A 25,188-nucleotide genomic window follows, 5' to 3' on the forward strand; every position below is an offset into this window, starting at 1 on the left:
CATGATTGCGCCTAACTGAGTGGTTGCCTCAGTAATGCGTAGTGTCTGTGTATTTTTTTTCATTCGTCTTTGGAGACATTAGGGAGTCTACTCTGGACTTTCTTTCATCAACTTTCAAAAATCCGCTCAGTTTTTTTTCTCTGAGTTTCTCACCGGTGGAGCGGTTGTAGTCAATGCCGCATGATGGAGGCGAAGATGACACCACAGAGGGAAGCGTGCCGGAGTGCAGGTCAAGCTCCAAAAGAGAGGATTCTGAATGCCGCTTCCGTTGATTCACGTTCTCTACCCAACAAAATGGATGAGCTTCATATTCTCCCAAAGACCACTAAAGACTTTGGATGTCTGCTGCCCTGTGCTTCGTGGAGACATGGCTATGTGGACGCATCCCTGATGGCGCCGTGATGCTTCCCGGCTTCCAACTATACCGAGCGAAGCATATGATGGGGCTATTAGGGAAAACAAAAGGTGGCGGAATATGCTTCGGTATAAACGAAAATTGTGTACTGATGTTACGGACTTCAACACACACTTGCCCGGACTTGGAGTAGCTGTTTTTAAACTGTAAGTCATTCTACTCGCCGCGCGAGTTTGCTTCATTCATCCTTGCTGGTGTTTACACCCACACCAGGCTAAAACGAACGGCGCACTGCTAACACTCAGACAGGGTGAGAGAAGGCAATAAACAATTAAGTTATAAGGTACATTTGAAAAGGTCACACTAGAACAAAGAACTATTGAAGTGAAGGATAATATGAGTATAGACTATATTTTGCTTTTTTGCCAAAAACAAATCACCCCCCCCTTTTGATAATCAATTAATCCATCAATCAGACTAAATGAAAAAATTGTAAATAATTATATGATAGTGTTAACATTAAACAAATAACCTGAAAAAAAAACCCATCCAGAGTCTCATACCATAATGTGAGATTAAGAAAATAATCAGGTTAAGCTTCATAAGAAGGTTGTGATTCAGACTCACAAAAAGGCTTGATTGGTCAGTCATGTCATCCAAACAGTCAGCATGAGGAAAAGGTTTAGGAAAACATTGGTCATAAGTCGGACAGGAGAGTGTTAGAGGGTCAATTGGGGCCACATGCGTACACTGGATAAACGCAGAGCCAACCATGTGGGAAACCAAAGAGATAAGACAACAAGACAAGAAACAGCACCAGAAGAGCGACACTGAAAACAAGTGCAATACGATATAGCCAAGCCTGCCAAACCAAGTCCAGTGAACCAGCTAGAAACAAGAACCTCAAGGACGGGTTGGTTAAGGTGCTGTGGACAGATAAAAGAAGTTAAGGTGCGATGAAAGAGTGCTGATGAATTGGGATGTGGGGAAGGCACGACATGTGGGTTTGCAGCGGTATGAAAGAACAAACATAGCAGTTAGAATGATTTTGAGAGCGTGCCACATGAAGGGCGCAAAGAAACCAAACATTCATACTGTAGGAAGTGAAATTAGCAGAGGAAGTGGCGATCACATGTAACCAAAGAAGCTTGCCATAGTTGTCACGTCTCGTAAGGTACAAAATTGCGTTAATTGTCAAAGTGGAAGCATCAATACACATATTGAGCACAATTATGGCAATTATGTGTGTGTAGGTGTGTATATGTGTGTGTGTGTGTGTGCGTGTCAGTTCAGACAACAAATGATTAGTCGTTGCTCAGCTTTTATGACCTATCTTCTGCTCTTCTAGAACCTATCAATATGCAATCACGTACCAGCACTGATTGTAGCTAACAGTATATACTAAAAGTGAATCATCTTTAGAGACTATTCAACTCTGTCGAACTTATGCAGCAAGCTGATCCTTTTAGTCTGGGTTAGTATTCAGCTTTATCAGGGCGGGCTTTGCAACCATCCGTTGCAGAAGGTGAAGGAGGAGGATGGGCTAAGACTATATGAGGCGCTGGAACCGTATTGCAGTGTGATGCGTGACCCATATAGCTCCTTCAGCAACATTCACAGCCATATGTGACCAAGAGGACTTGAAAGAGCCCAAGCCAGTGCTGATGTCTCCATGTCTATCGCCGGACGTTCTTTATCAACATGAAGTCGCCAGGTCTGATGCTGTGCAGGGTCCATCATCTGTAACCTGATAGCTGGGTCATCACTTCATTTACAGAGTGTGTGCCATTATCGTTGAAAGGTTTTACAGGAATTCCCCATCAGTCAATAGTGATTTTGCCACGGTGGATGCAGATGCATGTTTTGCAGAGGAGAGATGGAAAGATGGAGGAGGTAGGAGCGATACAGCCTTGGCTGCAGCATCTGCACATGCATTCCTTCAAGAGACTGGGTCCGACATGTTGGTGTGTGCTGTACATTTGCAGATAGCGATAATAGAAGGGAGGAGGATTGCGTCGAGGAGAATGACAATCTCACCATGGCGAAGAATAGGTTTGCCGTCAGATTTCAAAAAGGTGCAATGGTGCCAGAGTGCGCCAAAGTCATGAACCACTCCAAAGGCATAATGAGAGTCCGTGTAGACTGTGACAGAGTTACCTTCTGCAAGACGGCAGGCCTTCACTAGGCGAAGGAGGTCGCCATGACGCTGGTCCACAAACTGAACATAGGGCTTGGATGAATCAGAAAGCCCAAGAGTGAGGAGGAATGCAGGGCACATGTCCTCCAGCTAAATGTGCACATAAAACCACTCAGCTGCGCATAAACACACAGACAACACATCATAAAAAAAAAAAAAACGCACAGCTGCGCAAAGTCATGACTGAAGAGGAGAAAAAAAATGCCAATAGTAACTGAGTGTCTTCTAAAAAGAAAAAGAAAAAAAATGTCAGAATTCCACAATGAAATGCAGGTAGCAGCATATAACAATCCTTTTAAGGATTAAATATCTGTTTATTTTTGAAATTGTTAAAATTGTACTATATTTAACTTTGAATGAACACTGATAATTATCCCAATCTAATAACTTAATTCAATCAAAATTATTATTTTGTGTGAACGTTGAGTTGTGCTATTCTAAGATTTAACCCCGTCATTTTAATTGCTGTAAAGCACTTGGTGTTACATTTTGAATGGATAGAAGGTGCTATATAAGTAAATTTGGTTTGATCATTTGACAGCATTTGAAAGAAACATAGGCTCCAGCATGCCCGCGACTCTAGTGAGGATACGCGGTACAGAAAATGGATGGATGGATGGTTTCAAACAAAACTGTTAACTCCGTGAGTGCAAACAAATCATGGTTTTGAACTCCGTGTGGCAAATTGCGCTTTTTCACTTAACCTATATTCTCATCCCTCACAGTAAGTGGTTAACATTTTACTTCTCACATTTGTGTTCATCATGTATTTATATCAATGGACTTAACCATGAGTTTAACCAGGATTTGGATTCATCTGATACCCCCAAAATAACTTGATTTAACATTTTCAACCATCAATTAATGCATTTTAATTCTTTTTCCCAGACCAAATTTCCACTAGTGAATAGTTTCTCGAAACCTTACAAAATTACAAATAACCCTCCTACATTCCTGGTGATTCACCTTCCCTTAGGCACCAGGCCAAGTTACACCCTCCTCAGCCCACTGTAGATTTGTTCAAGCAGTTCCAAACTGCTACACCTTAGCTCCCAGACCAAACATTTATGCAGCGAGTACTGTAGATCCTCAGACGATTAAAAGTAATGATTCTACATCTGGGATGAGAATCGGCACCTCCAAATCTGAGACCATGGTCCTCAGTCGGAAAAGGGTGGCATGCCCTCTCCGGGTTGGGGATGAGATCCTGCCCCAAGTGGAGGAGTTCAAGTATCTTGGGGTCTTGTTCACGAGTGAGGGAAGAATGGAACGGGAGATCGACAGACGGATCGGTGCAGCGTCTGCAGTGATGCGGACTTTGTATCGGTCCGTTGTGGTAAAGAAGGAGCTAAGCCGAAAAACGAAGCTCTCAATTTACCGGTCGATCTTCGTTCCTACCCTCACCTATGGTCATGAGCTGTGGGTTGTGACCGAAAGAACGAGATCCCGGATACAAGCGGCCGAAATGAGTTTCCTCCGCAGGGTGTCCGGGCTCTCCCTTAGAGATAGGGTGAGAAGCTCGGTCATCCGGGAGGATTTCAGAGTAGAGCCGCTGCTCCTCCGCATTGAGAGGAGCCAGATGAGGTGGCTGGGGCATCTGATTTGGATGCCTCCCGGACGCCTCCCTGGTGAAGTGTTCCGGGCACGTCCCACCGGGAGGAGACCCCGGGGACGACCCAGGACACGCTGGAGGGACTACGTCCTTCGGCTGGCCTGGGAACGCCTCGGGATCCCTCCGGAAGAGCTGGATGAAGTGGCTGGGGAGAGGGAAGTCTGGGCGTCCCTGCTAAAGCTACTGCCCCCGCGACCCGACCCGGATAAGCGGTAGAAAATGGATGGAGGAGAGACTAGTACAATCATAGACCCATCTTGGTAAAATGTTTCCTTGAATTTCTTGCACGGGACGTGTCGATGTACCGACTCTCCAATCTGTTGCATTCAGTGTATCAAAAACGTTCTTTACTACGCATTTGTCAATTTGATCAAAGTCTCCTTGAGGCACAGACAGCAAATCTGCAGGTGTTGGTAGGCGCTGATAGTAAAAGCGACGAATAAAAGGTCCACTGAGGTTTTTCTATTCCCTCTGACTGTTTTCTTTGAATGTACCCCTGAGATGGCGTAGGGGTTTTTCCCACACCTAGTTTAGAGAAGCATCCATCCATTCTCTGAGCCGCTTATCCTCACAAGGGTCGCGGGAGTGCTGGAGCCTATCCCAGCTATCATCCGGCAGGAGGCGGGGTACACCCTGAACTGTTTGCCAGCCAATCGCAGGGCACATATAAACAAACAACCATTCACACTTACATTCACACCTACGGGCAATTTAGAGTCTTCAATTAACCTACCATGCATGTTTTTGGGATGTGGGAGGAAACCGGAGTGCTCGGAGAAAACCCACGCAGGCACGGGGAGAACACAGACAAATTCCTTGTGTGTTTTGGACATACTTGGCAAATAAAGATGATTCTGATTCTGATGTAAACTCCACACAGGCAGGGCCGGGAATTGAACCCCAGTCCTCAGAACTGTGAGGCACACACTCTAACCAGTCGCCCACCGTGCCACTTTAGAGAAGCATTTAACCAAAATTCATAATCTACTTCTTTTGCTGGTTTTATAGTTACATTTATGGCTAGGTACATTTGCCCTACTATTGAGGCACGCCCTGTAATTGTATCGTTTGCCATCATAGTTATGACTTGCCAAGATTGTGGACAATTGAAGGCACCAAGGTTCCAAAAACACAAATTCAAGGACTTACTCATGTCACACCTACGGGCAATTTAGAGTCTTCAATTAACCTACCATGCATGTTTTTGGGATGTGGGAGGAAACCGGAGTGCCCGGAGAAAATCCACGCAGGCACGGGGAGGACATGCAAACTCCACATAGGCGTGGCCGGGAATTGAACCCCAGTCCTCAGAACTCTGAGGCAGACACTCTAACCAGTCGTCCACCGTGCCACTTTAGAGAACCATTTAACCAAAATTTATAATCTACTTCTTTTACTGGTTTTATAGTTACACTTATGGCTGGGTACATTTGCCCTACTATTGAGGCACACCCTGTAATTGTATCCTTTGCCATCATAGTTATGACTTGCCAAGATTGTGGACAATTGAAGGCACCAAGGTTCCGAAACACAAATTCAAGGACTTACTCATGTTGTTGTTGATGTTCGTTTTCAGTCCCTTTCCATCATTAATCCATGGGGCCAAGGGTGCAGAACGTCCTTTACGTCACTTGTTCTTTGCTCGAAAAAGGTGCAATTCTTCGCTTCCCCTGGTGCCGCCTCGATGAGCCCTTCTATGTTACTTGTTGAGGGATTACAGGTAAGATTCAAACAATGCCAACAGGGTGACCATCATTTATCATTCATGCAGCATAGTCTTGTGGACCTATCCACACTCTTGTATAATTATTACCAACCTAAATACAAGCATCACTATTGTGCCATTCTGTTCTTCATCTGGTAGCTGTATCCAGTTAACCTTAACTTTTTTCTGAACCTGTTTTTTCGGCACTAGGAAAACTACTATTGAAGATTTATCTTCATACAACATAAATTGTGTTATCTTCCAAGGTAATTTTTCAAAACCTCTCTTTCGAATAACTTCTTCAAAATTAGTCAGATTTTTCAAAATAGCCAAACCAGTCTCGTCATTTTTTTCAGTCTTTTTTGTATTTCATGAGTCCAGTATCTTTTAATGGCTGATCTCTTATCAGTCCAGTTCATTTTTAAAAGGCTTTGATTTGTTTCCTATCAGGTATCATTGTATATTTTGGAATTCCCATGTCTTACAGGAATTAAGTCAAGACCTTGCGGTTCATGTGTACCACCTCCTAATTGAGTTGTTTTAAGTATGAAGGCTATCATTACCATTAGTAATACTATTATTGTCACAAGTAATATCCTAAGTATTACCTCAGTCCAAGTCATTTTAAAATCGATTTGTGTCCAAATGTTTCCCTATGGATCAGGTTAGGGATCCGGTTGGATTGGATCCATGTATATCGAGGGTCGGTGTGGTCGGCTGTTGGTTCCACAAGCAAAGTCTCTCGTTGTTGGTGGTCATCTTGAGGATCTAAAGGCATAGTCTCTGGGGGGTTATCAAGAGGGTAGCTGTAAGATTCAGCTGGTGGTTCCTCTTGTATTGGAATCATCTCCAGGGAGGGCACATTGCTATAAATTGGTTTTGTCGGAGGATTTAAGTTTGGCCTTCCATAGCTGGAATGGGTTTATGCTTGTAATTGCAGCTCACCCTGGTTGATGAGGGGAGGACATTATGTCCTCTCTTGTCCCTCTCTCAGGTGTCCTCCAGTAGCTCGCTCTGTGAGAAGTTGTCGGTACAGGTCTCCTCTCTCATCATTTAACTGTCGATCCAGTCCTCACCACACCCACCTCCAAGAGATGAAAATCCACTCCTTTGGGAGGGGTGCTGGACCCGTAAAAAGCCACCCTGACCTCCGCCACCATCTACTGTCTGGAAAATAGGAATTCAGGGATCGTAATGGTAGGTCCATTTTAGGAGCCACCTGAGTAACCTCTTCATGAAGGGGGTTTCGATCATCAGTTAGCAATGCTGTAAATTTATACCAGCCCAATCGTCCATGCACATGATTTGCTTCACAAGATTGGGTCTGTGCCGCACATCATAAACCCCATTGACTCCAGACATCAGATTTTTTGGAGCTTACTCTTAGCGGTATCATTTGGGTTCTCAATAACATATCTTTTAGGATTTGCTATTTTCAATTCAAGAGCCTGAGGATCAAAATAGTTTGGTCCCCACCTTATTTTGAGTATCATGCCTTGAACACATGCACGGGTACAATTGACAATCCAAGGGCTGCATCTTAGTTCTTTTCTATCTTCCTTTCGATGAAGAGCATGTGAATGTATCTGTGTTTAGCATTTATCAGGCTCTCCTTGTCCTCCAGGCATATTCCCATAGTAATCAAATCTTCTTTCATATTACTCTTTAAAATGATTCCACATAGCAGTCTCTTGTAATTTGCCACTACGCATTTTTTTTGGTGTAGAATACCAATAATCAGTTGATGCTCCTCCTAAGCATGTGTAAAGATAGTCTCTTTCAGGATACGTTTTAGGCGCTCCTCTGTCAATATACTTTGATCGTTGTCGTTTATTCCAATCACTGAATTTTGGCCCGTCCATTGTCTTTCCGTCATAATTACATTTTTGGAAGGTGGCGAGTTGTCCTCACCTTCAGGTCGATTCCAGAGAAAGCCCAACACTCTTATAACTCTTTCATGAGTCTCTCTCTGTTGTTCCTGCTCTTGAAGCTCTTCTGCTGCTCAAACAAGATCATCCATTATAGGCTGTCTCGAAAGTGGTGCAACTTGATTTTCCACACCCTACATTGCAAAAGTGGAGTCCGACTCTTCCTGACCCTCGGAAGAAGTTGTCGCCACAATTACTGAAGTTGGTTCTGTTACCTCATATTCCCGTTCCTCTGGAGCGTTCACTGTTTCCACTTCAGGTGCTTGGTTAGCAGTTGGCACAATGGATATTTTCTTAAGTCGCACAAGCTGTATTGGTTGAGGCATCACCTCCATGTCTGCTCCTATAGCATACACTCCATTGTATGGAATAATGGCCAGGCTTACCTCCACCTTTACACAGACAGCAGATTGATTGTCACATGTCCATCCATCCATTCATCCATTTTCTGAGCCGCTTCTCCTCACTAGGGTCGCGGGCATGCCGGAGCCTATCCCAGCTATCATCAGGCAGGAGGCGGGGTACATCCTGAACTGGTTGCCAGCCAATCGCAGGGCACATACAAAAAAACAACCTGTCACACTCACATTCACACCTACGGGCAATTTAGAGTTGTCAATTAACCTACCATGCATGTTTTTGTGATGTGGGAGGAAACCGGAGTGCCCGGAGAAAACCCACACAGGCGTGGGGAGAACATGCAAACTCCACACAGGCGGGGCCGGGGATTGAACCCCGATTCTCAGAACTGTGAGGCAGACGCTCTAACCAGTCGGTCGCCGATTGTCACATGTATCAGTCAAATACATATCACCTTCCATGACGGCCATGCAGAACACAGCTTGCTTTTTATAAACTAACGGCGTCTCAAAGTAGGACCGTTGTTAAACAAAATAGGTTGCACCCCCTTAGCGTGATCTCTCTCGGAGCTGGGGGCAAAGGTTCAAGGGTGACGTCTACCTTGTCAATTAATTGCATAATTATATCAACCCACGCGTATTGAATCCAAATCGCCTCATTACCTTCCATCCATACTCTCTTTTTAGGCATAGGGCTTTCTTCACTCCTCTGTCGTCGGCTCTCTCTGGCTCTCTCGGCGGTCATTCGCCTTTCTGTCAGCAAGCCTTGCTGCCACCACTTAGAACCTGCCATTAATGGTGGTTCTATTTGATTTGCATTATATATTGGCCAGCACTTACATATTGAGTCGTGAAGCCTATTCCACTGCTGCTGCAATAATTCTTGAGCTACGGCGGTTGGATGGGGTAGACTTCCAGTAAATGGGAGCAGTGGAGCCATAGGGGTGACGGCTTTGGTGAGTTGCCATCCCACTGCTGACCCCGTTGGAATGAGTCGACCAGCTGCTGATGCACCCAAGCAGGTGGCGCACTGCCATAACCGGTTTCCATCCCAGGGACAGGCACACTTGTCAAATATTTAATCTTTGGCACCAAGATCCCATTGACCGTGTACTTTCAGTCTGGAAAGAAAGTTATCTTGGCAGTTAGCACACACGTAGGCTCCCAGTACTTTAACTCGGTTGGGGCCTCCCTTTAACATTTGATTAAATACATTCGGTGGTTCCATGAATCCCAGTCCCATGCATAATGTTCTCAAAGTCTTTTCTGACAAGCAAATGACACAATTTGTGTCGGCACTATGCCAGCTAAGTACCTCTCTGTTAGGGGATATCCATCCCTTCTTTGTGTTGCACAATAGCTCCAATGGTATACCGGGCTTGATTCCAGTGATGGTTCTCCTGGTGACAACTGCTCCTTTGATAGCGGCCAACCTAACAAAGGGCGGCAAGGTGGATCCTCCGTCTGCCATGTCTTCTATTTTCTGGTTATTTCTTGGCTTGAGTTGGAGCAATTGGCATTAGTTTCAACTGCTCTAACCCTTGGATGCCCCGTTTCTTCAAACGCGCTGTATTCAAGTCCAAAATTTCAGTTTCAATGTCAGAAACACCATACTTAACTTTCACTGCAGAGTTGTTAAGTTGGCCCCGTGCTCGGATCCACACCCGTTGTCCAACTCGAAATGGGTTAGCTGCTGATGAGCTGCCCTCCTTTGCCTGGCTCTGTCCCGCCGCCAGCGACACAAAGGGCCATTGGTTCAGTTCCTCTGATGGGGAGGGTCTCTCACTTCTGCTTCTCCCATTCCGCTCAACAGCCATGTCAATCAACTTTGTGCTTCATTTTTTATCATTAGAATTCTTTCCCAACCAATTTTTTATTAAACCAATGTTTCTTTCAGCCACACCGTTTACTTCATTGGTATAAGGGGGTGAATAAACTCTGCTTATCCCCCATTTTTGACTCCACCTGTCCACTTGGGTATTTCTGAAATGCGTGCCATTGTCTGTTTTCAATTCTTTTGGTATTCCAATCCACATATCGCCGTCTTCTAGTGTTTTTATTATACTATTAGCATTAGCTTTTCACAGCTTTTACTCCAAAATGTCCTGACATTGAATTTACAAGCTCAATAAGATACTTCTCACCTTTTATGCCAGTCACACCCATGGGTCCAGGTACATTCTTACAAACTGATCCCCACGGCACAGTGCTCTCGATTGTGAGTCCGTCCACTCTGTGTCCTCGACGTCCTGCATTGTACCTGTTACACAATTAACAGTCCCGTAAAGTGGCACAAACAGCTCTCTTGCAGACCCAAAGTTCCAATTATTCCAACTCCCTCCGTATAGGAAGTGGGCCAACATGGCCAAATGCTTCATATACGGTCTGCACTACCTTCCCCAAGTACTCTTCTAGGACTGCTTTCGCATTTGGGGTCTTGTCCCATCTCTCCGAACCTACAACTATAATTCTTCTCTCTTGGACGTACTGATCAACTTAATTGTTCCCTTGCCAGTGGGCCCCCTCCCTGGCGTGGGCCTTCTGGTGGACGACATCAATAATCAAATTTAGCCTCAACTCGGCTATTTTTTTCCACAAGTCACAATGAACAGTTTCCTTCCCTTTTGCCCCCTCAAAGCCATTTTCTTCCCATATGGCTAAATCTTCCCTGAGGGCTTGAAAACAATAATAACTGTCAGTTATAATTCTTACTCTTCCGATGTGTCAGTTGATAACTTCCAGCAGTCCTTCCAAAACCCCAGTAACTTCTCCAGCTTGTGCACTGCCAGTTGCAACGACATCTCTCCTCACAATTCTGCTTAAGAATGAAGCCCCAGTGAGCATACCTGTCTCCACCTTTCATGTCAGTATAGGGAGTCCACTCGAATAGTCTGTCCTCATCTGGTTTTGGCTCCACTCGCTTCTTGGCGGAGGTCGGCGCCGGTCCAATTTCAAGATCAGGGTCTATTAGGATGTGCTCCCATTTTCCCCATCTTACATTGGTTGCTTTGGTGCTTTCTATGGTTGTCTTCCGCAGTAAGCGATGAACCTGGCTCTGTGTGATCACTTTGATGCCCTGCCCTTGCGCAAGGTCCTTTAGGGCGCCCCAGTATCGAGCCAAAACAGCCAGTTCCTTTTCTTCCTGTGGAAATTTATTTTCTACCCATGACAAGGTGTTGCTCCAAAGGGCCACCATTCCTTTCCTTTCATTGCTTCCCAACACCACTGCATCGTCATCTTCACAGCTGTCCTCTGCAACCAATCTGTCTTCCAGGCTTCTGGGTTCCAGCTTCACAGCCTCTTTGACAGCTTGCTTCAGGTTCTCCAGGTTCTCTTGGTCCTGTGCTGTCCAAGGCCAGATCTTTGTCATCTTTTCAGCAGGACTTTTTCTGAGACGTGCGTAAAGGGGTCTTGCATGTTTCTGGTAATGGGGAACATGATCTCGAACATACTTACACAATCCCAATATTCTTTGGAGTTCAGGGGTAGGAGGCAGAATTTGTTCAATTTTCCGTCTATATCCCTTTGACAACCCCAATTCTGATGCCACTTGAAAGCCCAGGTAGTCTACCTGAAATCTTGCTCGTTCACACTTCTTGAGGTTGCGCTTGAGTCCTGCTTTTGAGATCCTCCCAATTATAGCTTGCATCTTGTCCAAGTCTTCCAATTCGGTTTCGTCTGCAATGTACACATCATCGATATACACTGTGACATCCAGGCCTTCTACCACCTGCAAGACCGCTGACTGAAAGACATTAGGGGAATTCTTGCGATAATCTTTGCCATATATATGCTTTACCTTTTTGAGTAAAAGTCGTTTTCCCTTGTGGTGTCTTGAGTGAAAATAATCCATTAACCAAGTCAATGCAAGATTTGTATTTTCTCACCTTCAGTGTTCAGTGACAATTGAGGCTTTATGAGACTGGCTTGATTGGCCACCATCCGGCGGTTGGGCGCTATAAAGTTGATTACTGGTCTCCAGCCTCCCCCAACCCTAACCCGTTTCTTCACTGCCTGAAAAGGACTGTTTGTAATGGGGTTAAGCTCCTCTTGTATGATGTTAAGTGTCAACAATTCTTTCACAATCATGTCCATTTCTGCCACAGCCCCAGGATTAAGAGGATACTGTCTCACTGGTGGATGTACACCCCCAGTAATTGTGTGGATATACTTTGGACCTAAGTCTCCACAATCATTCTTGAAATGTGTTATTAATGCTTTTTCCAAGATTTGGGTTAGTTTTTCCTTACCTGCCGGGGACAGGTCACATTCCTGCACCTGCTGGATTTTGACTGCGGGTACATCCACTGGCTTGTACAACTCCACCGGGGTGTTGCACTTTGAAGGTCCGATTCGAATCGATGGTGCCTGCAATTCCTTCAAACACTTTTCCACAGATTGGCGCTTATTCCTTGTCTTCTGTAAATCTTCTATATCTCTCAAGGTTAGTAGGTTATATGTTCCAATAACCCAGATAAGATGGTGATGGTGGTCCGATCTGCAACTATCACATTTAGGTGTCCCATTTTTTTCAAGCTTCTGTGGGTCATGGACACTTCTGCCCCTGTATCTACCACATAGGGCACCCCATCTATGTCAGCATAGAGGGTATCTCCTCGTCTGTAAACACCTTCCAGGGTGACCCGAGCCGCTTCACCCATTATTGCTCAGTCCCTTCCGAGGTCCCTGCCTTACGGGACTTGCGAAGGGCTGCCTTTTTGGTCAATTTTAGTTAAATTCACATCCGGTCTCATTTTAACGAAAGTGACTTCTCCTTCGGTCCCAGCCACTAACATTTTCAAAGTTTTCACATACCTTGTTGAGCTCACAACTTCCTTCAACCTGTGCCAGACATGCATCAGCGAGCCTTCTTTCAGCTGTTCCTTGGCCCTCTTGATGTATGAGTCCTTATCGTCATCTTCGTCATTCACCCATCTCTTGTAGACTGGATGTGCACTCTCGTCTGAGCTACTAGGGTCAGAGGTGATTAACTTCAACTGTGCTTTTTTAGCTGATTCTTGAAAGGGGTAGTCTTGTATTAAAGACAATGTTCTCTTTGGCGCCTTTGGGTTGCACGATGGCCATTAGAGCCTTGAGTGCTTGAACATCTCTGCTTACCATGATGTGATGAAGATTGTGTGGACATCTGGGAAACCAGTTGCATCCCTGCTCCCACTTGAGTTGTCACTTGGGTCTGCAGCGCGGTGGGTAGCCCCGCTCCTTTGCCATCGTCATCCAGGTTGGCACAAGCTCTCAGGTCTATCTTGGCACAGTTCTAGAATGCTTGTTTCACTGTATGCAACAAAGCATCATAAATCACATCAATAAATCCCTCTTTACATTTTTTTGTCATGTCAGTATAATGTACCAAGGTATGATAAGAGGGTGATATTTGCCATATCTCCCCACTTAATCTTCAAGGGTATCACTGTTTCTTCCTCTAATTTGTCATACCATGCCTCCAGGATTATGTAGTCCTTTTGGCCGGCTTTGGGGATGTAAGTTCTCCTCCCGTCATGGGTCTCAACACATCCCAGCCGCACGTTATTTGCAATTTTCTTCGTGGCTTGCCAAACTCCTACCACCTCCATTGTTTTTTGGTCCCTTTGCTCCTTTTAACTCTTTAGGTTCTTGATCGGTTTGGAACTGCTACAGAATTGAGGATGGCTACTTGATCCTCAGAAATTTGCTGTTCATCATCCTCTTCCGTCAGGGGCTCTACTGCCTCATTAACCCCCAGGACTGCAGCCGACGGTCCTGCTTCATCATGTGTTCCACCTACTGGGGTTATTTGTAAAGATGGTGGCTTCCCCATGCCTTTCCTGCTAGGTGTAGTGGTGGCTGGACTTGGTGCGCCGATGCTTAGGCTGCAGCTTTTGTAAAACTGTTTCCTAATCCATCCAACTCGGTGAATGTCACAGCCGATGGCGCATGAGGCTGTGTCGGTTTTGGTGCGGGTACCTCTTTTCACTTTTGCACAGCAGTTTTCCTTGGCTTCGGTGGCAGGGATGGAGCCTCAGGTCAGGTATGTCTCATTCGTCGTTCATGCTGTTCCCGTGATAGAACTGATACCAGTTGTTCTCCCATTAAGGGATTACAGGGTGTAGCTACCAGTACTCTCATGGCCCACACCGCTGCTCTTTCTGCTTCCACCCAGGCCAAATATTGGGAACATAGCCCATTGACCTCCATTATCACCTGCTGTGCTCATTTTTCAATGGCCGCATCCAAGCCGATGCCAAGGCTTTGCGTCATCAAATCTCTGTACTCATGTCGTTCTTGTTCCTGAGTATAGTTATTTATTGGAAGGTGGATAATAATGTAAAAGTTAGAGTTACCTCCACTTGTCACCAATGTTCGAATCTTGGACGGGGACTCTCCTCCTCGTTGCTTCTTGGTCTCCTTCAATTCTTTACTGTACTCCAGACTCTACTCATGAACCTAGTCCTATTTTTTTTTATTGTACGGCAGGAATCTTGCAATCAACGTCTTAAACAGCTAACCTACAATTCCATTGCAACATGTTGCCAATTTCTTTGTCTTGAGTTTGTTGTCACATTTTTGTCGGGCCAATTATATATTACTCGTGTATGACTCAAAAGTGTTCTCTGTCAATTGGCTGTCTGTTGTCATTTTTTTTGTCTCTCACAGTTTTTACCCATCTATTAATACCCCCTGTGTAGATTATAAATTGAATGGGCAAGTTGTGTTGTTCTTGGGCTCTGGGCGTAGACACCTCCACAGGAGCATCATCTGGTGTTCTAGCTGGAGTCGCCATTGCTCCCAGCCAACAGTTTAGTTGTAGGGTTGAGCTGTTGTTTTCCAAAGCCTCCTGTAGCGTCTAGTGTCAGAATGTACTACAGCTCCTGGTTACGCAACGTTACCTTTTGCAACGGTTCCTTTGTCTCAGCACCTTCAGAGCAGGATCTGTCGATGCTGTCCTTCGCTCTTGTCCTCAACGGCTGGTATTGTTCTCGATTGTTTGTGTAGGACTTTCTCAGCAATGTGGTCTTTGATGAAAATTATTTCTTCCCTCCTTGAAGATACTCATGAAACCGTGAAATTATTAATAAAACTCCATAAAACTAAAATTGTTCACAGTCACATGCCTGTCTTCCTTCGGGGACAAAGACTTCAGCTTCCTTATCCTGAATTTAGGAAGGGAAAGGCTTCAATTAATAAAATATAAAAATCGTAAAATTCACAAAAAGGAACAAATAATAAAAACAAAAATAATAAAATTCACAAAAAGCAACTGTGTGAAAAACATCTATTCATTTACAAATGAGATGAAATCCTCCCTTTGAGATGAAAACCAAAGCAGTCCAAAAACATCAGATTAAGGAGAACATTTGATTACTTTCAAAGTTTCAAAAGATAATAAATGGAAACAGTCTAAAATGTGAAAATCCAAAATACAATAAAAATTAAAAGAAAATTCAATTCAAATGGAAAAAAGAATATTTGATTGATCAGATCAAACATTCCTAAAACCTTAAAATTATGAAAGCAGAATAGGCAGGGACATAGAAGCAAGAGCTCTAGGACTCAGACTCTGTAATTAATGCTAAACTCCTCTAATTTATTCTAACCAATTCTCAGTAAAATATTCAATTTGTCTTTAAAGCTACTTCTCTAATCATCCTGCATTTTATACAAAAATAGATAAGAGATTAAGCAGTGAGACCTCAATAGCAAACCTTTGAAAGAGTTTTTGAACTTATATAGAGGAGTTTTTGAGATGAGAGCATGGTCATGGAACAAATTAAACTCATGTCAAGTCCCAACTGTATTACGGTTATTACGGCTTTATCGCAGTATTAATCTCACTGTATGATAATTATTGCGATATCGTGGTTAAACTCATGGTATTGCAATCAGGCTCATGGTATTGGATGATGGTTCACCGCATAGGTGTGGCAAAGAGGTGAACGCAGGAGAACCGAAAAACCTCTCTTTCTCGCTGGCCGACTCCTTATCGATAGGCTGTAGTAGTATCTGTGTGTTTTCCCATATGTTAAAAAAAAAAAAAAAAAAAAAAAAAAAAAAAACAAACTTCAGATCATATATTACCATGCACTTCTATCCCCCTCCATCCAATATTTACATTCATATATGCTACATTTAAAATGCTGTTATTACTGCAGCAATAATCATGCTAAATTCACAATAACAGAACTGTCCATGGGGAAATTCTCTGTTCACTAATTTAACAGTATTAATTGTGTGATAATGAATTTATACCACTAGAAATTGGATATTGCCGACTAACAGTGATTTATTTGAGTCCAAAAATTTAAGTCTAGTCAGAAATGCAGGAACACTCTTAAAGGTAACGCAAGTTTAGAAACAGCCAAGTAAAAAGGGGGACATGGTTGAACGCCTTCTCCAAGTCCACAAAACACATGTAGACTAGTTGGGCGAACTCCCATGCAGCCTAGAGGACCCTGCCGAGGGTGTAGCGCTGGCCCACTGTTCCATGGCCAGGACGAAAACCACACTGCTCCTCCTGAATCTGAGATTCGACTTCCCGATGGACCCTCCTCTCCAGCACCCCTGAATAGACCTTACCAGGGAGGCTGAGGAGTGTGATCACCCTGTAGTTGGAACACACCCTCCCCCTTCTTAAAAAGGGGACCAGCACCCCAGTCTGCCAATCCAGAGGCACTATCCCCGATGTCCACGTGATGTTGCAGAGGCTTGTCAACCAGGACAGCCTCACAACATCCAGAGCCTTTAGGCACTCTGAGCGAATCTCATCCACCCCCGGGGCCTTGCCACCAAGGAGCTTTTTAACCACCTCGGTGACCTCAACCCCAGAGATAGGAGAGCCCGCCTCAGAGAACCCAGACTCTGCTTCCTCATGGGAAGGCGTGTTGTTGGAATTGAGGAGGTCTTCAAAGTATTCCCGAGTCGAGGAATACATAGTGTTGATGGTGCACTGCTTCCCCCTCCTGAGACGCCAGATGGTGGACCAGAATTTCCTCGAAGCCTTTCTCCATGGCCTCACCGAACTCCTCCAATACCTGAGTTTTTGCTTCAGCGACCACCAAAGCTGCATTCCGCTTGGCAAGCTGGTACCCATCAGCTGCCTCAGGAGTCCCACAGACCAAAAAAGACCTGATAGGACTCCTTCTTCAGCTTGACGGCATCCCTCACCGTGAGTTTCCACCAACGGGTTCCTGGGATTGTTGCCACGACAGGCATCAGGCACCGACGACCTTACGGCCACAGCTCCGGTTGGTCGCCTCAGCAATGGAGTTGCGGAACATGGTCCACTCGGAGTCGATGTCCCCCGCCTTCCCCGGAACATGTGCAAAGTTCTGTCAGAGGTGGGAGTTGAAACTCCTTGTGACAGGATATTCTTCCAGACGTTCCCAACAGACCCTCACAATACGTTTGGGCCTGCCATGTCGGACCGGCATCTTCCCCAATCATCGGAGCCAACTCACCACCAGGTGGTGATCAGGTGACAGCTCCGCCCCTCTCCTCACCTGAGTGTCCAAGACATGCGGCCGCAAGTCCGATGACACGACCACAAAGTCGATCATCGAACTGCGACCTAGGGTGTCCTGGTGCCAAGTTCACGTGTAAACACCCTTATGCTTAAACATGGTGTTCATTATGGTCAATCCCTGATGAGCACAGAAGTCCAATAACAGAGCACCGCTCGGGTTCTGATCGGGGGGCCGTTCCTCCCAATCACGCCCTTCCAGGTCTCACTGTCATCACCCCCCCCCCCCCCCCCGCCCCCCCACCAGAAGGCGGAGGGAGGCTACCCTCTCGTCCACCGGGGTGAACCCCAACGTACAGGCGACGAGCCGGGGGGCAATAAGTATACCCACACCTGCTCGGCGCCTCTCACCATGGACAACTCCAGAGTGGAAGAGAGTCCAACCCCTCTCGAGAGGACTGGTACCAGAGCCCAAGCTGTGTGTGGAGGCGAGTCCGATTAAATCTAGTCAGAACTTCTCGACCTCACACACCAGCTCGGGCTCCTTCCATGCCAGAGAGGGGACATTCCACGTCCCAAGAACCAGCTTCTGTAGCCAGGGATCGGATCGCCAAGATCCCTGCCTTTGGCTACTGCCGAGCTCGCCCTGCACCCAACCCCTATGCCCCCTCCCCCAGGTGGTGAGCCCATGGGAAGGGGGACCCACCTTACCCTTTCGGGGTGTGCCCGGCCGGGCCCCATGGGTGCAGGCCCAGCCACCAGGCGCTCGCCTTCGAGCCCCACCTCCAGGCCTGGCTCCAGAAGGGGGCCCCGGTGACCCGCTTCCGGGCAAAGGAAACATAGATCCATTTGTTTCTTTCTTCATAGATGTTTTTGGACAAGTAACAATGAATAAAATAATCATGGGACTCTTACATAATGTCATTCGTATGGAACTTTCTGTGGTTAAGACAAAGATGAAAATGTTTCTCGATTTTGGCGTCCAAAATCACACGTTCATAAGATTCCGACATGATTGAAAGGTACATTTGCGCTTTAAAATATTGGCTCTCCCGGTGCACCCCTGTATTAATATTTTTGGGCACGAGTATAAAAAGACATATTATGATTTTTTTTCGTGACTGTCTGACATGAAATCAGACTAAACCTTTCCTGTCTTAGGTCAATTAGTATAACCAAAATTATTTCTATTTGCTAAATACCAGAGTAGTGAAAGATTGATTTTTTTCGACAAATACAGTGGGTACAGAATTCAGACCCCTTTAAATTTTTCACTCTTTGTTATATTGCAGCCATTTGCTAAAATCATTTAAGTTCATTTTTTCCCCTCATTAATATACACACCGCACCCCATATTGAAGTTACTAAATGTGGGGTGTAGAATAAGACGTGCAAGAAAAGGAAACAAAGTAGCGTTGTGTTAACCGCTGTGTGCTAACTAAAAACAATTCAAGCGAATCAAAAGGAATTACAAGCGTTTTCTTCGAAATACAACACATACACACCACCATAAAAACCCTGCCCTGCTCAAAGCCAATGCCTTATTTTCTGGTATCGATACAATCAATTGATTGCCTTTTAAAACAATTTAATCGATAGATTGATATACGGAAGGCTAACTTGCCAAGCATAGGTCGATGCCGTTGTATCGTAGGAATATAAATTGGTACATAATGAATGAATCGTTACACCACTAGTATTTATATTCTCCTACTTGTTCAAATAAAACACTAGTCGTGATCTTGTAAGTGCATTCAGTTGTAATTTTGTTTTTTGATCAAATACAATATGAATATCGATGTTGGAGGGATTGGTACGCTATTTTAGTTTGATACACTAACATTATACATCTTCATTAAAAAGTAGTGAAATAAAGTGGGCTGGTCTGAGCCATGGAATTCCAGGGCTGAAAATGAGTCCCACTCCGGCCCTGGTTAATAGGATGACTCAAAGGAAGTGTTCATCTACTCTAAGATAGTGAATGTCAGGAGAGCCTTTTTTTCCTCTGTAAGAACACTGAAGGTGGGTCATGATTTGTCTTGCAGTATGATAATGACCCAAAACCATTGATCAAGGCAACAAAGGAATGGGTCAAGAAAAAGCAAATTAAGATCATTGAGAGGCCTAGCCAGTCTCGAGACCTTAATCCTACTGAAATGATGTGTGGGGAGCTGAAACCTATTGCCATGGGACAGCCTTGAAACATTAAGCATTTGGAGATCTCTAAAGATGGCTGGATGGACAAGCGTCTCTTCTGATATGTGTCCAACTACAAGAAATGTCTAACCTCTGTTCTTGCAAACAAGGGCTTCTCCACCAAGACGTAAAATACTTCAAATGGGACATAATATCATGTAAAATCGACTTTTTAATTACTTCCATCCATCCATTTTCTTTACCATTTATCCTCACTAGGGTCGCAGGCTACTGGAGCCTATCCCACCTATCAGCGGGCGAGAGGCGGGGTACACCCTGAACCGGTCGCCAGCCAATCGCAGGGCACATTGAAACAAACAACCATACGCACTGACATTCACACTTATGGGCAATTTATAGTCTTCAATCAACCTACGACGCATGTTTTTGGGATGTGGGAGGAAACCGGAGTCCCGAAGAAAACCCACCCAGGCACGGGGAGAACATGCAAACTTCAAACAGGCGGGGCTGGGCTTTGAACCCCAGTCCCCAGAACTGTGAGCCAGATGTGCTAACCAGTCGTCCAACGTGCCGGCCTTTTTAATTACTTTTATATGAATAAATATACAATGAAATTAAACAACCAAGTAAATCTTTTGTCATCAGAAAATGTATCTGTGTCTTCAAGCACCATTGCTTCGTAACATTGGGGCTAATACATATACAATGAATTCAGCCAAACAAGAACCCCTCTTATAGTAAAGCTGTAATAAATCGCACTACATAGAGGTTGAACGTTTTCAAATTCTCTGGTTATATTGTCAGCTCTTCAGTACTCACGCAATTTCTACAGAAATTTCCTCCCCTGCTGAAATGCTTTTTTTTTTAAATCATGGCATGTTTAATTGATAGGTGATTGGGAAAGTATATCACTGTGTGATAAAAGGGGGATGAGATGGTCATAACTTGATTGGTTATTAAATTATAATTAAAAGAAAAACGTGTGAGTTAAGGCACATTCTTTGACTCTGGTGAGGTCAAAGACTGCTGCAAGTACCTCCACAGCCATCTTGTGTATTCCAGGATCAATTTTAAAGTTGGACTTTTTCCCAGTTTCAGAAATGGCTGAATTAAAATTATTTTAAGGGAATGACAAAAATTTGGTAATTGTTCAATGTAATAAAATGCTGGTGGATGTAGTGATGCCAACTTTTCCTCCTCTCTGTAATTTTATTTTCTTTTTTTTCCAAAAAAGCGACCAGTGACTTAATTCTCATTGTATTTTTCTTCAGGCGACTTTTAGCATAGCCAATAGTGACTTGCTAAAGAGTTGGCAACAGTGGGTGTCCTTTTGTGGTGAAATATTTAAATTTTTGTGTGTTTTTGTGTCACCAGGTTTGACCTTTCAGACAAGGATTCATTTTTTGACAGTAAAACCAGGAGCTCAATAGTAAGTCAACTGAGGTCTGTCATTAATGAGTCACGAATACAGAAAACTTTCATTAGCGCCTTTTAAATAGATAGATAATATGTTAGCCAGCCATCATACTTTGCTATGTTTATTCAAATTATGTAGTGCCACAGGGTTTAGGAACCACAGACAAAACTATATATATATATATATATATATATATATATATATATATATATACATTCAGCTTCAGCTGCCCCCTGCTCCAGTGTGTTCCACTAACATGTGGATGTGTTCACTGTGATGGGTTAAATGCAGAGAACAAATTTCGTGTCCATGCATGCATGTTCATGACAATAAAAGATGATTCTAAAAAAAAATATATATATATATATATATATATATATATATATATATATAGTTTTGTCTGTGGTTCCTAAACCCTGTGGCACTACATAATTTGAATAAACATAGCAAAGTATGATGGCTGGCTAACAGACACACACACACACACAGACACACACACATACACACACACACACACACACACGCACAGACGTACACGCACCCAAAACACACAGCCAACACACCAAAGGACTTCATCAGGGGGAAAAAGTGGAAGCTATTAGAGGGTTTGAATCTGGGCTCCGGCCTTCCTGTGTGTTCTCCCCGTGCTCACGTGGGATTTCCCCGGGCACTATGGCTTCCTCCCAGATTCCAAAAACATGCATGTAGATTAATGAAAGACTAAATTCTTGGTGTAAATGTAGAGTGAATGGTTGTTTGTCTATATGTGCAGTGTGATTGGCTGGTGACTTGGCCAGGGTGTACCCTGGCTCTCACCCCGTCAGATGGATTGAAATGATACAAGGATATCAGTTGAGATGTTTTTAGTTTTGCTAGTTATGAACACAAAAGACATTTATACAAACACAGGTTTAATTGAAAAGCTATGTATGGCTTGGCGTAGTTGGCGAAGGTAGCAAAACTCTGATGTAGCATCTCGGCTGAATTGAAACTAAACAAAAAAATGGCTTGTCTTTGCCGTCCTTATTGAATTACATATTTTGTAAATGTTTCTGCAGCAATACATCAATCATATTGTTTTTCTTTTAGGTTTATGAAATACTAAAAAGGACTAAATGCAAGGCCAAGTACAGCATGGGTAAGTCACTGTTTTAAATAACTATTCAGAAGACAAACTAAAAGCCCGCCCACTAATACTGCTTTAATCACAACAATCCAGCATTGAAATATTTTTATTGTCGTGTTGAATTATGACCCTCCGGTTCCAAAGCCCGGTTCCTTACAGTTGAGCTTCTGCTGCCCCATTTTTTTTTTGGACTGAAATGTATGAATTGACTGCAGTAAGTTCCTTTATTCAGTTTTTAGATTGCTTTAAAATGCGATTCAAAATAAGCAACAGTCTCATGTGACTCGATGTATGACAGTATACTGGATTTTAAATGCAAGCTTTCTATTCATGCAACGTTCAGATTTTTGACCATTATAATCAAAACTAATGAATTTTTTTTCTGGCAGGTATCACCAGTCTCTTAGGTAGTGGTGTCTATACAGCTGCTTACCCTCTCCATGATGTGAGTATTGTAGATATCGCAAAGCAGCAATGAAAACTCATATACTTAAAGTATCAAATAATGCAAAAGCTTTTGCAATTCTCAAACATCTCCTGTATCTATGTAAATTACTTTTTTTTTTTTTTGTTAGTATTGTCATGTCCGTAAAGTTGATCTCAAAAACAGACTCAAGACAATAGTCCCAAAAACATGTTTTAATAAAATAAAGAGCTCAGAGAACATGAATATAACAAAAGGCGCACACACAACATGGGGGTACCAAAACTGAACCACAAAGCAACAGGAGAAAAGAAAATATCGGTCCAAAAATAGACAAATACATAATCTTACAGACAAAGAAACTAAGGTAGGTGGACAGTGCCACTGCGAAAAACGGGAATCATGGGAAAAATATAACAATGCAAGCCAAAACACCCAAACTAAGAAACTCCGATATCAACTGACTAAGCACACAGGAAAAACTGCTGATGAAAAAATGCACAACAGAGACAGAATCAAACCACTACTGAGCACATGGAGGTTAGCAAGTGCATAGCCTGACACAGCACACTGTGTGCAGCTGCGCCGATAAAGCCGCTGGGCCCGAAGACACCGCTCGCCATCGCTCACCGAGTCACTGAAACAAAAAACACAACTGAAAACACATGACAAGTATTAATGAATGATGTCTGACATTGCAGAGAGAGATGAAATGTCAACTTTTCACAATTTGAGATGAAATGTCAAGTTTTCGCAATTTTGTTTTTACAAATCATCAACATTTTAGGGACTTTTATTTTTTTCAGTGCAAGAGCCCAATCAATTTCGATTTAGAAGGGGCTTGAGATTTCTGGACACTGACATTTGCAACAGTTTTGAAGTCTGACAAAGGCATCTAAATATTGCAAATGCTGAAAAATCTTGCTCTCCAAGTCAAAACTGCGTGTTCACAGTACAATATATGTATTTTTCCGTCTATAGGGAGATAATTGATGAAGAGACTGCAGAGGCTAATGACAGAAAAGTAAGTATTCCTTTGATTTCTTTTTTTACCCAAGTCTTCTCAGGTTTAATAACCACTGGTTTAAATCACAAAGGATATAGTTTGGGAATAACTGAGCTTTTGCCAAATGCAAGAAACAAATACTACTAAACTCTGATGGGACTGTTTAGAAGGGGTCAACTGTCTGAAGTTCCTGGAGTTGGAGTCCACATTTCTGATGAGCTGTCCTGACATGAAATTGTCCTTGCACTCATGCTTGTGATATTTGTTTCCGCAAAATATTTTTACAATGTAGAGTTAAAAAAAATAATAATAAAAGGTAACATTGACTTTATTGTTGGTATAATGTGTTTTGGTTGTGAACAACAAGCAAAACTATATATACAGTACATATACGGTATATATATATTTTTGTTTTCAACCTTTACTTTGCACGAATTCCAAAGAAAGACCCATACACTGGCATGTTGGTATTTTAAGAATAGTGATTTATTTTCCAGCTTTTGTATGAGGAGTGGGCAAACTACAGTGTCTTCTACAAGTACCAGCCCATCGGACTAGTGAGGTAATTTTCTCTCTCTTTCTTTCTTTCTTTCTTTCCTTCCCTCCCTCTGTCCGTCCAGTCCGTTCGAGGTGCAGTCATTCGTGTAGAGAGAGAAGAGCATCGGAAAGAGGACACAACCTTGGGCACCCCAGTGCTGATTATGCGTGTGGATAAGGTTGTCTCCCCCAGCCTCACCTGCTGTGTCTTGCCCGTCAGGTAGCTAGAAATCCACTGGCAGATGGCAGGCGAGACGCTGAGCTGGAGAAGCTTGGAGGAAAGGAGTTCAGGGAGGTGTTCTTGGATGAAGTGCAGTCCCATGTTGACTGCATCATCCGCAGACCTGTTCGCTCGGTAGGCAAACTGCAGGGGGTCCAGCAGGGGTCCTGTGACGCTCTTGAGGTGGTCCAGCACGGGACGTTCAAGGGACTTCATGACCACAGATGTCAAGGGGACAGGCCTGTAGTCATTTAGACCCCAGATTGCGCCACACGTTCTCAATGGGAGACAGGTCTGGACTCCATGCAGGCCAGTCTAGTACCTGCACTCTTTTACTACGAAGCCACGCGGTTGTAACACGTGAAGAATGTGGTTTGGCATTGTTTCGCTGAAATAAGCAGGAGTGTCCATGAAAAAGACGTTGCTTGGATGGCAGCATATCTTTTGTGTATGTACCTTTCAGCATTAATGGTGTGTAAGTTACCCATGCCATTGGCACAAACACAGCCCCATACCATCACAGATGCTGGCTTTTGACCTTTGCGTCCATAACAGTCCGGATGGTTCTTTTCCTCTTAGGCCCGGAGGACACGACGTCCACAATTTCCAAAAACAATTTGAAATGTGGACTCGTCGGCCCACAGAACACTTTTCCACTTTGCATCAATCCATCTTAGATGAGCTCGGGTCC

General features: G+C 43.8%; 1 protein-coding gene across 1 annotated transcript in view; it reads left to right on the forward strand.

Annotated features, from left to right (window-relative positions):
• LOC133402557 (anoctamin-1-like) overlaps positions 1–25,188 on the forward strand; it is a 96,017-nt gene that overhangs the window by 15,193 nt on the left and 55,636 nt on the right. Inside the window, exons 5-9 of the mRNA XM_061676464.1 lie at positions 21,142–21,196; positions 22,274–22,322; positions 22,700–22,755; positions 23,720–23,758; positions 24,238–24,302. Coding sequence (XP_061532448.1) covers positions 21,142–21,196; positions 22,274–22,322; positions 22,700–22,755; positions 23,720–23,758; positions 24,238–24,302 — 264 coding nt within the window. The remainder of the gene's footprint in view (positions 1–21,141; positions 21,197–22,273; positions 22,323–22,699; positions 22,756–23,719; positions 23,759–24,237; positions 24,303–25,188) is intronic.

The sequence above is a fragment of the Phycodurus eques genome, chromosome 5 (genome assembly GCF_024500275.1).
Source record: "Phycodurus eques isolate BA_2022a chromosome 5, UOR_Pequ_1.1, whole genome shotgun sequence".
In the NCBI taxonomy this organism is placed as follows: domain Eukaryota; kingdom Metazoa; phylum Chordata; class Actinopteri; order Syngnathiformes; family Syngnathidae; genus Phycodurus; species Phycodurus eques.